The 13,247-nt window shown below is 49.8% G+C and overlaps 1 protein-coding gene across 2 annotated transcripts in view; it reads right to left on the reverse strand.

Moving 5' to 3' along the window:
* Nucleotides 1-13,247, reverse strand: part of LOC310753321 (interleukin-6 receptor subunit beta-like) — a 32,954-nt gene that overhangs the window by 6,710 nt on the left and 12,997 nt on the right. For both annotated transcript variants that reach the window (XM_083594482.1, XM_083594481.1), the window contains exons 4-12: nt 12,996-13,150; nt 10,437-10,620; nt 9,448-9,530; nt 7,726-7,945; nt 6,139-6,324; nt 5,893-5,994; nt 4,979-5,125; nt 3,064-3,207; nt 588-684 (exon numbers count right to left, since the gene is read on the reverse strand). In XM_083594482.1, coding sequence (XP_083450608.1) covers nt 588-684; nt 3,064-3,207; nt 4,979-5,125; nt 5,893-5,994; nt 6,139-6,324; nt 7,726-7,945; nt 9,448-9,530; nt 10,437-10,620; nt 12,996-13,150 — 1,318 coding nt within the window. The remainder of the gene's footprint in view (nt 1-587; nt 685-3,063; nt 3,208-4,978; nt 5,126-5,892; nt 5,995-6,138; nt 6,325-7,725; nt 7,946-9,447; nt 9,531-10,436; nt 10,621-12,995; nt 13,151-13,247) is intronic.

Genomic DNA, 13,247 nt, shown 5'->3' on the forward strand with positions numbered 1-13,247 from the left:
GCAATTCGTAGGCCATGCCAGGCTGCCCATCTCATCCGGGTCCTTCGGTGGCACAGCGGCAGTACGGCCTAGTGGGAGTGGCAGTGATGGGCAGAGGGGAGGCCCCAGGGAGAGACGCTCAGTTCGGCGGCCGCGAGGAGGATGGCGGCGGAAGGGCCCGAGGCTCCCACCAGTCCCAGCGGGGAGGGGCTCCCGGGGGCCGAGGCTGGTGAGAGGAGGCCGGAGGGGGGCGGACTGGGCAGCCAAGCAACACAGTTGGAGCCTCCCTCCTCCCTGGCCGGCAGGGAGGAAGGGAGAGGAGCTGCTTCCTTTGAAACCCGGGAAATTTAAGGGACATCCATCAATAAGGAACAGCAGCGGGACACGGCGCTGGGATAAGGGACTTTCCCGCCAAATAAGGGACGCTTGACAGCTATGCACAGGGTGTTTTCTTGAATCATGCAGTCCCAAGTGGCAAAATTATTCCTTTGAGCCCTCTCCGGAGGATGTTATTTTTAAAAGAGAGAGAGAAGAAAAAGTTGGGAGCCCTAGCAAACGACGGGTTGGGCCTACTGGGAAGGGGAAGGCGATACTTTATGGACACGCACAATCGATGCTTCCATAGGCAGGCCAGGGATCCGGCAAGCAGGACGAAAAGGAACCCCACGCAAAGGACGGAGGAGAGAATTTCGGTTTCGTCGTAATCTGCCGAGAAAGCAGAGAGAGAAAGAGGGAGCTTCAGATCTCGGAGGCCGAGGCATTCAGCAAAGAGAAACTGTTAACGGAAAAAATCTGAGGGCTCCCTTGGACAAAAACAAAGACACCAGCCAGGACAACTTGGAGCAAAACAGCATCCTGTAGGCTTGGCCTTTATTGATCTGTTGCAACAGGGTGCTCCCCTCACCGGCAGGAGAGAGGAGGGACCCAGAAAAATGGTGTGCAAGGCCTTATAAAGACTTTTGAAATTGCCACCCTGTAGATCAAGACCAGCCTCAGAAACATCATACATACATCACAGAAGGGGTGTAGCCTAAGACCACCCCTCAGATACATCACACCTACATCACAGAAAAGGCGGTCTAAAACAGAAATTTGAATGTTGTTTTTCTCCTGTCGTTGTTTATCTCCTGTCTGGCAGGTTACTTGATTGGATTGCCTGGGGAGCCTGGCCAGTCTTTTGTACTGATAAATACTTAGTTCCTGGGCCAGGTCACAGGCTCACACCCTATTCATATCTTGAATGTGCCCTTAAGACAGGATTTGTGAGGAAAGAGACAATGGGGAGGTTTCCCACTTCAACCTTGCAGAGAAAACATTTGCTCAGTTTAGGAATCAAAATGGCTTCAGGTCGGTCTTCCTGTGCTGATCTATGTACGTGCGGTTATGAACATTGCCATATATCTAAGACCTCAAAATTCCTATCACAAAACCAACGCCACCCCCTCCTGCCATCCACAGGGATACAGCCACAGTATTGTTCATTTCACAGAACTACAAGGGGGTTGGGAACCACTATGTAAAACCGTACATAAAAGTTTTCTGCTCCACTGCGCCATCTAGTGTTGCATGTTTGTAATGCATACAAAACACTGTGTTTTTTTTTACTAATGTAGCTGAGTCCTTGGAGTGTATTTTTGAATGTAATAGAATATGTAATATGTAACTCTCCCCCCCCCCCCACCTTAGTTTTTATTACTTTCGGTTTCCCCTTCTGTTGAAATGTATCAGAAACGCAAATAAAACAAAGAAACAAATAAATTGACTGATTCAGTGTAGAGCAACTGTAATGAGCCAGTAAAAGGTAAAGGTAAAAGGACCCCTGACCATTAGGTCCAGTCGTGGCCGACTCTGGGGTGGCGGCGCTCATCTCGCTTTATTGGCCGAGGGAGCCGGAGTACAGCTTCCGGGTCATGTGGCCAGCAGGACTAAGCCGCTTCTGGCGAACCAGAGCAGCGCACGGAAACGCCGTTTACCTTCCCGCCGGAGCGGTATCTATTTATCTACTTGCACTTTGAGGTGCTTTTGAATTGCTAGGTTGGCAGGAGCAGGGACAGAGCAACGGGAGCTCACCCCGTCATTGCGGGGCTTCGAACCGCCAACCTTCTGATCGGCAAGTCCTAGGCTCTGTGGTTTAACCCAAAGCGCCACCCGCGTCCCAATGAGCAAGTAAATGGGGATAAAACATGGGCTTGTATGAAAATAACCCCACGGCTGCCTCTTATAGAGGGGGCATCCAGTAAACGAGTCGCTCGGATAGTTTTATGGATCAGTACAAGAAGTTGCTGGATCTCGAGCGCGCCTGCTGCTTCTCGGTATCTTATCTTGCCATATAATAAGTTGTAAGGCTGTTGTCACGCTGCTCCAATGGTCTGGCAGCTTCCAGAATGCAGCTTCCTACTGCCTGGTGGAAGGGGACCCTATCATCTCCCGCTTGGACTACTGCCATGCGCTCTACGTGGGGCTGCCTTTGAAGGTGACCTGGAAACTACAACTAATCCAGAATGCGGCAGCCAGACTGGTGACTGGGAGCGGCCGCCGGGACCACATAACACCGGTCCTGAGAGATCTGCATTGGCTCCCAGCATGTCTCCGAGCACAATTCAAAGTGTTGGTGCTGACCTTGAAAGCCCTAAACGGCCCAGTATCCCTGAAGGAGTGTCTCCACCCCCATCGTCCAGCCCGGACACTGAGGTCCAGCACCGAGGGCCTTCTGGCGGTTCCCTCATTGCGAGAAGTGAGGTTACAGGGAACCAGGCAGAGGGCCTTCTCGGTAGTGGCGCCCTCCCTGTGGAACGCCCTCCCATCAGATGTCAAGGAAAAAAACAATCTGACTTATAGACATCTGAAGGCAGCCCTGTTTAGGGAAGTTTTTAATATTTAACGCTGTATTGTTTTTAACACTTGATTGGGAGCTGCCCAGAGTGGCTGGGGAAACTCAGCCAGATGGGCGGGGTGTAAATAAAAAATTATTATTATTATTAAAGGCACAAACATGGGGCTGAATGGGAAAGGTAGCAATGCTACGGACGCAGGGACGGAGAGGAAACGCAACCCCAGGAACCCCCCCCCCCCGTGTTCCCTCACCGGAGTCCTTGGTATGGATGGTCAGAATGGATCCATCTGTGCTCCCTCCATCGTTGGCGACGGCGATGAAGACCGTCACGGCGGAGCTAGGAGCCAGGCCTTCAATGAGGTAGCCATGTACAGAGCTGTCCAGGACTATCGCCGCTGGAAAACAAGACAGAGGGGCTGTCCCTGAGGCAAGAAGAAGGCCACAAAATGGCTACCAGCTCTGCATCCACACTCAGAGGAGGATGCGATGCTTTTGAAGACCAGTTGCAAGAAACACCAAGAGGGGAGAGTGGCGTTGTGCTTGGGTCCTGTTTTTCAGCTTCCCATTAGGACATTGGGTTGGCCACCGTGAGTACAGTGGTACCTTGGTTCTCAAACGCCTTGGGACTCAAACGCCTTGGTTCCCAAACGCCGCAAACCCAGAAGTAAGTGTTCTGGTTTCTGAACGTTTTTCGGAAGCCGAACGTCTGACGCAGCTGTCGGCTGTTGTTTCCGGGGCGCCTGAACCAATCAGAAGCCGTGCCTTGGTTTCAGAACGTTTCGGAAGTCAAACCGGAACGGATTAAGTTTGGCACTTTTGTTTTTGCTGTTTATTTTGCGTGTTTGTGGCTTTGTCGGTTCATTGGTTTTTGTGACTGTGTGGAACCCAGTTCAGCTACTGATGGATTGACTGCGCGACTGTGGAAATGGATAAAAGCCCCCCCCTCCAAACAATGACTATCATAAGTGCAGGTAAGGGAAAAAATTAATTTTAATTTTTGTCATCTACAACACTGTCTTATTTATTTTATAGTGCAGTACAGTGGTACCTCGGGTTAAGAACTTAATTCATTCTGGAGGTCCGTTCTTAACCTGAAACTGTTCTTAACCTGAAGCAGCACTTTAGCTAATGGGGTCTCCTGCTGCTGCCGCGCGATTTCTGTTTTCATCCTGAAGCAAAGTTCTTAACCCGAGGTAATATTTCTGGGTTAGCGGAGTCTGTAACCTGAAGCGTATGTAACCTGAGGTACCACTGTACATTGATTGTTGCTTTCATTTTATAGATCAGTGGTCTCGTTAGATAGTAAAAGTCATGTTAAATCGCTGTTTTAGGGGTTGTTTTTAAAAGTCTGGGACGGATTAATCCATTTTGCATTGCTTTCTATGGGAAAGTGTGCCTTGGTTTTGGAACGCTTTGGTTTTGTTCTGCTTGTGCATGGGGGGGCAGCGTTAAAAATATACAACAAAGTTTCTCAAGGAGCTGAGATTTCTGCAGGTGCAACTTAGGCTCTCATCTAGCACCTGAGATCTTTGTGGGAGTTACTTCGACCCATTGAAACATGCCTTTCACCTCCTTAAGGCAGGGGTCAGCAAACTTTTTCAGCAGGGGGCCGGTCCACTGTCCCTCAGACCTTTGTGGGGGGCCAGACTATACAGTGGTACCTCAGGTTAAGTACTTAATTCGTTCCGGAGGTCCGTTCTTAACCTGAAACTGTTCTTAACTTGAAGCACCACTTTAGCTAATGGGGCCTCCTTCTGCCGCCGCGCCGTCGGAGCACGATTTCTGTTCTCATCCTGAAGCAAAGTTCTTAACCTGAAGCACTATTTCTGGGTTAACGGAGTCTCTAACCTGAAGCGTATGTAACCTGAGGTACCACTGTATTTTGAAAAAAAAAATGAACGAATTCCTATGCCCCACAAATAACCCAGAGATGCATTTTAAATAAAAGCACACATTCTACTCATGTAAATATACGCTGATTCCCGGACCATCCACAGGCCGGATTGAGAAGGCGATTGGGCCGGATCCGGTCCCCGGGCCTTAGTTTGCCTACCCATGCCTTATGGTCTAGAAACTTGGTGTGTCTTTTAAAAAGCAACCACAGCCACATTTTTTTGCGATGGGGGGGCGTGTTCCCTGTCAGAACAGAACGAATCACACCCTTACTATGCTCGTCTTCCCCCTCTTTTTTGTAGAAGACGGTGTAGTTTCGTATCACCCCGCCGCGTTCCTCCAAAGGGAGAATCTCCCACTGCAACTCGACCCGGGACTTCCAGACTCGGACGGGATATAGAGTCGGAGCACGGAGTGGAGCTGGAGAAAGAGGGAAGAAGGAGGGAAAGCGGGGAGAGGGCGAAAGATGAGCATCCGTTTATAGACACACAAATCGAACTTGGCATCTACCGTATTTTTCGCCCCATAAGACGCACCTGACCATAAGACGCACCTAGTTTTTAGAGGAGGAAAACAAGAAAAAAATACATTCTGAAAAAAACAGTGGATGTAGGACTTTTGTGGTTCATGCTGTGGCCACAGACATGATATGTGATTTGGCGGTGAGTATCTCTCCTCATGTATAGTTAAAGCTATGGTTTTCCCAGTAGTGATGTATGGAAGTGAGAGCTGGACCATAAAGAAGGCTGATCGCCGAAGAATGGATGCTTTTGAATTCTGGTGCTGGAGGAGACTCTTGAGAGTCCCATGGACTGCAAGAAGATCAAACCTCTCCATTCTTAAGGAAATCAGCCCTGAGTGCTCACTGGAAGGACAGATCCTGAAGCTGAGGCTCCCAGACTTTGGCCACCTCAGGAGAAGAGAAGACTCCCTGGAAAAGACCCTGATGTTGGGAAAGATGGAGGGCACAAGGAGAAGGGGATGACAGAGGACCAGATGGTGGGACAGTGTTCTCGAAGCTACCAGCATGAGTTTGACCAAACTGCGGGAGGCAGTGGAAGACAGGAGTGCCTGGCGTGCTCTGATCCAGGGGGTCACGAAGAGGCAGACACGACTAAATGACTAAAGAACAACAACAAATAAGTTTCGATGGATGGAAGAATGGAATACTTTCTGGTCCCACCTACCAATCTGCTTGGAGTAAGCACTGGTCGAACCCGAAGCCCAGATCTTGCCATCTACGAGGGCGAAAATCTTCAGTTCATAGAGCTTTCCTGGCTTGATTGCTTCTGGAAAGGAATAAAAAGATTCCGTAAGAGGGAAACTAGCGCAAAACTGTTGGGTTTCCCTGATCCCCCCATCACCGGAATTCTGCTGATGCAACCAAGAATCGCATTAGCTTCTTTTGCCGCTGCGTCACACGGTTGACTCACCTGTGATGAGCGCATGGCCAACGCTCGCTGGCTGATAATGCCAGGATATATCTCTGCCCTCTTTTGCGGGTAGTTGACTCCATTCGAAAATGTAGACTGTCACTGGGTTGCTTGGGAGGGGCCAGCGTAAGAGGAGGCTGTGGTCCCCTGCTGGAGACACCAGGATGGGCAGTGGGGACAGCAGAGCTAGGAGCAAAAAAAAAGAATGTCACGGAATGCTCACCAACACTCCAAAACGCCAGTTTGGTCAGAAGACCCGAAGTTTGGGAGCAACAGCTGAGAAGGCCTTCTCCCTCATTCCCCACCCCCAAGCGTGCCAGGGAACAGGGCTTCCCCCCAAAGTCTCAGGGCCTGTGCAGGTTCGTACAAGAGGATAAGGTAAAGGACCCCTGGATGGTGTCTATAGGCGACTATAGGGTTGCGGCGCTCATCTTGCTTTGGGGCTGAGGGAGCCGGCGTTTGTCCACAGGCAGCTTTCCGGGTCGTGTGGCCGGCAGGACTAAACCGCTTCTGGCGCAACGGGACACCATGACGGAAACCAGAGCGCATGGAAACGCCGTTTAGCTTCCCGCCACAGTGGTACCAATTTATCTACTTGCACCGGTGTGCTTTCGAACTGCTAGGTTGGCAGGAGCTGGGACAGAGCAATAGGAGCCCACTCTGTTGTGGGGATTCGAACCGCCGAACCGCCGACCTTCTGATCGGCAAGCCCAAGAGGCTCAGTGGCTTAGTCCACAGCGCCACCTGCGTCTTCACTAGCCAGTAGCAGACAGATGAGTCTGAGATGAGTGCAAAGCAAAAGACAAAGGACCCCTGGACTGTTTAGTCCAGTCCAAGGCGACTATGGGGTTGCGGCGCTCATCTCACTTTCAGGCCGAGGGAGCCAACGTTTGTCCACAGACAGCTTTCTGGGTCATATGGCCGGCAGGACTAAACCGCTTCTGGTGCAACGGGACACCATGATGGAAACCAGAGCGCACGGAAACGCCGTTTAGCTTCCCACCGGAGCGGTACCTCTTTATCTACTTGCGCCGGTGTGCTTTCAAACTGCTAGGTTGGCAGGAGCTGGGGCAGAGCAATAGGAGCTTGCCCCGTCGCGGGGATTCGAACCGCCAACCTTCTGAACAGCAAGCCCAGGAGGATGGGTGGTTTAGACCACAGCGCCACCCACTCCCCTATGGGAGAATACAGTCCTTTGGATAGCCTGGGCCTATGGAATGTGTCCTTGAAGTCTTGCTTGCTTGAGGAAAGCTCTTGCTGTGCGAATGTGAGTAGAATCCAGCCTATTGCACAAAGGTAAAAATGGCATTTCCTGCCAACCTAGCAGTTCGAAAGCACGTCAAAGTGCAAGTAGATAAATAGGTACCACTCCGGCGGAAAGGTAAACGGCGTTTCTGTGCACTGCTCTGGTTCGCCAAAAGCGGCTTCGTCCTGCTGGCCACATGACCCGGAAGCTGTACGCCGGCTCCCTCGGCCAGTAAAGCGAGATGAGCATCGCAACCCCAGAGTCGGCCATGACTGGACCTAATGGTCAGGGGTCCCTTTACCTAAAAATGGCATTTGCTGTTCCCCACCCTCCTACTTCACCTTCTTGACCGCCGGATGGCGGGACTACGAGTTTGGTCGGAGGAGACATGCCCACCATGTTGGTGGCCACCACAAGGAACGTAAATTCCTCTCCTGCCGGGAGGAGAAGGCTACACTGCAGGTCTGGAGTGAAGCATTGCAGCATCGCCGGCTCCCCTCTCTTTTTTGAGTGAAGGCTGTATCCCAGAATCTCGCCGTTTGCCTCCTTTGGCGTCAGGGGCTGAAAGGAGGAAGCAAAAGGAAAAGTTTGCAACTGTTATAAGAAAAAACTGCTCCTTTTCCCCTTTTGTGGTATCCAAGAAAGACCTACATTGGCTCCCAGTACGTTTCCGAGCACAATTCAAAGTGTTGGTGCTGACCTTTAAAGCCTTAAACGGCCTCGGTCCTGTATACCTGAAGGAGCGTCTCCACCCCCATCGTCCAGCCTGGACACTGAGGTCCAGCACCGAGGGCCTTCGGGCGGTTCCCTCGCTGCGAGAAGCAAAGTTACAGGGAACCAGGCACAGGGCCTTCTCGGTGGTGGCGCCCGCCCTGTGGAACGCCCTCCCACCAGATGTCAAAGAGAACAACAACTACCAGACTTTTAGAAGACATCTGAAGGCAGCCCTGTTTAGGGAAGCTTTTATCGTTTGATGCATTACTGTATTTTAATATGTTGTTGTAAGCCGCCCAGAGTGGCTGGGGAAGCAGGGTATAAAGAATAAATAATAAATAAATAAATAATTTATTATTATTATTATTATTATTATTATTATTATTATTATTATTGAGTCCTTATGTAGGTTCTCTATTGGTAGGAGAAAATAACAGAGGCCAACCAGAGAATATTGAGAAGCAAAGCGGCTAGTAAGCCTGATCTTTATTAAACTGTTGCAACAGGATTCCTGCTCACCCCACGCAGGAGGGAGGAGGAACCCAGAACATTGGTGTGCAAGCTCTTATATAGACTTTTGAAACTGCCTCCCCTGTAGCTCAAGACCATCCCACAAAACATCATGCATACATCACAGAAAGAGGTGGTCTCCAGCAGAAATTTGAGTGTGTTGCTTCTCTCCTGTCTGCCAGGACACCTGATACTGTAATGCCTTATCTGATTGCCTTTTCTGGGTAGCCTGGCCATTCCGTTTACCTTCCCGTCGCAACAGTACCTATTTATCTACTTGCCCTGGTGTGCTTTCGAACTGCTAGGTGCTGTGGGTTAAGCCACTGAGTCTAGGACTTGCCGATCAGAAGGTCAGCGGTTCGAATCCCCACAATGACGGGGTGAGTTCCCGTTGCTCGGTCCCTGCTCCTGCCCACCTAGCAGTTCGAAAGCACATCAAAGTGCAAGTAGATAAATAGGTACCGCTCCGGCGGGAAGGTAAACGGCGTTTCCGTGCGCTGCTCTGGTTCTCCAGAAGCGGCTTAGTCCTGCTGGTCACATGACCCGGAAGCTGTACGCCGGCTCCCTCGGCCAATAAAGCGAGATGAGCTCCGCGACCCCAGAGTCGGCCACGACTGGACCTAATGGTCAGGGGTCCCTTTACCTTTACTTTACATCATATACACCAAATGCGGCCCTTCGGGACCTCAAGACGCTGTCTTTGTGCAGCAAATCTTTCACCCGTCCAGCAACAGGCTTGCGCTCAGACAATGGTGTTGGCACCATGCCGCCTGTGATTCTTGGCACATTGCAGAACCCTTTTACTCCACGGTGTTGGTGCACTGGGTATCCGTCCTTACCTTCCACATGAGGACGACCACTCTGTTTCCATAGCCATCGGCGTGTCCTAATTTTCTCCAAACAGCTGGCCCTGCCGACGGAACTGCAGTGGAAGCAAAACGTCAATGTTCAGTACAGGCCTAGGACCCTCGTACCTACGGGACCGCCTCTTCTGGTATGTCCCAAGGAGGACCTTACGGTCTTCAAACAAAAACATCTTGGAGGTCCCGGGCCACAGGGAGGTTAGGCTGGCCTCGACCAGAGCCAGGGCCTTTTCGGCTGTGGCTCCGATCTGGTGGAACGCTCTGCCACAAGAGACCTGGGCCCTGCGGGACTTGACATCTTTCCGCAGGGCCTGCAAGACAGAGCTGTTCCACCAGGCCTTTGGCCAAGGCACAGCCTGACCCGCTCCTTTGGTAATCCTTGCAGAACTCTAGCCCAATGGTTGCCATGAATTTCATTTGAACTGATTTTATAATGAGTTGATTTCAGAATGCTGTATTATTTTACTGTTGTTAGCCGCTCTGAGCCCAGCTTCGGCTGGGGAAGGCAGGATATAAATAAAATTTTATTATTATTAGATCAGAGAAAGCAATTTATTCACCCAGCGCAAACTACAGAGGGCCTTCTCGGTAGTGGCACCCGCCCTGTGGAACGCCCTCCCTTCAGATGTGAAGGAAATAAGCAGCTATCCTATCTTTAAAAGACATCTGAAGGCAGCCCTGTTCAGGGAAGTTTTTAATATTTAACGCTCTATTGTTTTTAACACTTGATTGGGAGCCGCCCAGAGTGGCTGGGGAAACTCAGCCAGATGGGCGGGGTATAAATAATAAATTATTATTATTATTATTATTATTATTATTATTATTATTATTATTATTATTTGCCTGCTTGCTCTCGAGCAACCCCTTGGAACCTTAACAGTAGAGCTGGGAGGGTATCCCAGGGCCATCCAGACCAACCCCCTGCGATGCAGCGTCGCCTCTAAGCATAGCAGAGATCACCTTACCTTCAGGCAGGGTCCTCACAAATCTCTCATGGCTCCAGTCACTCCAGAACGGACGCCCGCCACTGATGGCGAAGGAAACTTCATGGAGGTATTTTGCCCTCACTCGGACAGAGTAGTTGGTGTAGGGGGAGACGTTGCAGATGTTTGTGAAGCCAGGGGCATTTTCAGACGATGTAAAATTGACCTTTGCGGGAGGAGAAATATTGGGGAGTGAGGAGCACGCTTTAGTACTTGGGTTTGTTTTTAAAGCTGAGCTGCCACTGCAAATTGAGGCGGATGAAATACCGTATTTTTTGCTCTATAAGACTCACTTTTTCCCTCCTAAAAAGTAAGGGGAAATGTGTGTGCGTCTTATGGAGCAAATGCAGGCTGCACAGCTATCCCAGAAGCCAGAACAGCAAGAGGGATTGCTGCTTTCGCTGTGCAGTGATCCCTCTTGCTGTTCTGGCTTCTGAGATTCAGAATATTTTTTTATTGTTTTCCTCCTCCAAAAACTAGGTGCGTCTTGTGGTCTGGTGCGTCTTATAGAGCGAAAAATAGGTACTCTTATTCGGTTGGTAAGTAAAGGCAGATCTACCTGATTTGCCAAATCTCAGCCATCCTTTGAAATTGGTACATGTCTGGATTTTGCAATGCGGCCCTCAAACAAACTAATGCGTACAAAAAAAAAGCACTCGATAAGGTAAAGTGTGCCCATAAACGCATTCATGAAAATGACATGCAAAATGCATTACAGTGGTACTTCGGGTTAAGTACTTAATCTGTTCCGGAGGTCCGTTCTTAACCTGAAACTGTTCTTAACCTGAAGCACCACTTTAGCTAATGGGGCCTCCTGCTGCCAATGCGCCGCTGGAGCACGATTTCTGTTCTCATCCTGAAGCAAAGTTCTTAACCTGAAGCACCATTTCTGGGTTAGCGGAGTCTGTAACCTGAAGCGTATGTAACCCGAGGTACCACTGTATATTATGTGAAACTGCGTAGCCAAAATGTGAATATTAGGGCAAACGGCTTTTAAAGATTTGTCTGGAGAAATTAGCACTACGATGCTGATGAGGTTTAATGAGGACTTTTTTTAAAAAAAGAAGAAGACTGGAACTTAAGACTCGGGACCGGTGTTATATGATCTTGGTGGCCGCTCCCAGTCCCCAGTCTAGCTGCCGCATTCTGGATTAGTTGCAGTTTCCGGGTCACCTTCAAAGGTAGCCCCACATAGAGCGCATTGCAGTAGTCGAAGCAGGAGATAACTAGAACATGGACCCTAACACCCATTTCCTTGCCTTTCTGAAGGCAGCCCTGTTTAGGGAAGTTTTTAATATTTGATGTTTTATTTTGTTGATGTTTTATCTTGTTGGGAGCCGCCCAGTGTGGCTGGGGAAGCCCAGCTGGATGGACGGCATATAAATAATAAATTATTATTATTATTATTATTATTATTATTATTATTATTATTATTATTATTACCTTCCTCTAATGTTTCCCAGGCTGCGTATACACCATTCATTTAAAGCACATTCCCTGCCCTGGGAACTGTACTTTGCCCCTCATAGAGCTACGATTCCCAGAACCCTCAATAAACTGCAGTTCTCAAGATTCTTAGAGGGCGGTGTGATTTGACTGTGCATGGGATATAGTCAGATACGATAATCTTTATTGTCATTGTCCCATACAGATCAACAAAATTGAAAATCTACGTCAGACATTCAGAAACCAACAAGCCTGCTATCCCAGCCTGGTTAGCCCCCTTAAAACTCTGATGCCCCATAATTAAATATACTCCCATAGAGACTACCTTAAAAAGGTAAAGGGACCCCTGACCATTAGGTCCAGTCGTGACCGACTCTGGGGTTGCGACGCTCATCTCGCTTTATTGGCCAAGAGAGCCGGCGTACAGCTTCCGGGTCATGTGGCCAGCATGACTAAGCCGCTTCTGGCGAACCAGAGCAGCGCACGGAAACGCCGTTTCTCTTCCCGCTGGAGTGGTACCTATTTATCTACTTGCACTTTGATGTGCTTTCAAACTGCTAGGTTGGCAGGAGCAGGGACCGAGCAACGGGAGCTCACCCCGTCACGGGGATTCGAACCCCCGACCTTCTGATCGGCAAGTCCTAGGCTCTGTGGTTTAACCCACAGCGCCACCTGTGTCCCTTACCCTGCGTTTAAAACCAAATCGCATTTGGATAGAAACTGTTTCTCAGACGGCTAGTCCTAGTCTTTATAACCCTGTACCTTCTTCCAGAAGGCAGAAGCTGAAAGAGATCATTTCTGGGGTGCGCACTATCCTGCGCTATCTCTGCAGCTTTCTTATGGCACCTGGAAGCGTAGATTTGATCCAAGGTGGGAAGAGTGCACCCAATTATTCTCTCCGCAGTCTTTACAACCCTGGACAGCATTGTTTTCCCCCCTGGCCGTGCAGCTCCCAAACCAGACACACAGACCATGAGTTAATAGTACAATTTGCAAGCCCCCTTGGGGCAGGGACCTGTCTTTCAGCGCTAAACAAATACGTAGCAACAGATCTGCACCACAGAAGCCACCAGGCAGAGGATCACACTCGCTCACCAGCTTCCAAGTCGTCTCTGCCACATCGCGGAACTGGATCTCGTATTCTGTCTCTAACACAGACAGCACCTCATCGCCGGGGATGTTCCATTCCAGGTAGAAGCACTGCGACTTGTTTGCTTCGGCGATGCTAACCTCAGGTGCGCTCAGTTTAACTAGATGTGGGGTGGGAAGAGAAAGTTGGTATCTGTATCAAACAGCGCAGTGTCAAACACATACTCGGAGCAACGCCTCCTTCGAAGATTATACAAC

The sequence above is a fragment of the Podarcis filfolensis genome, assembly GCF_964270895.1.
Source record: "Podarcis filfolensis genome assembly, chromosome: 18".
NCBI classification, from domain to species: Eukaryota; Metazoa; Chordata; class Lepidosauria; order Squamata; family Lacertidae; genus Podarcis; species Podarcis filfolensis.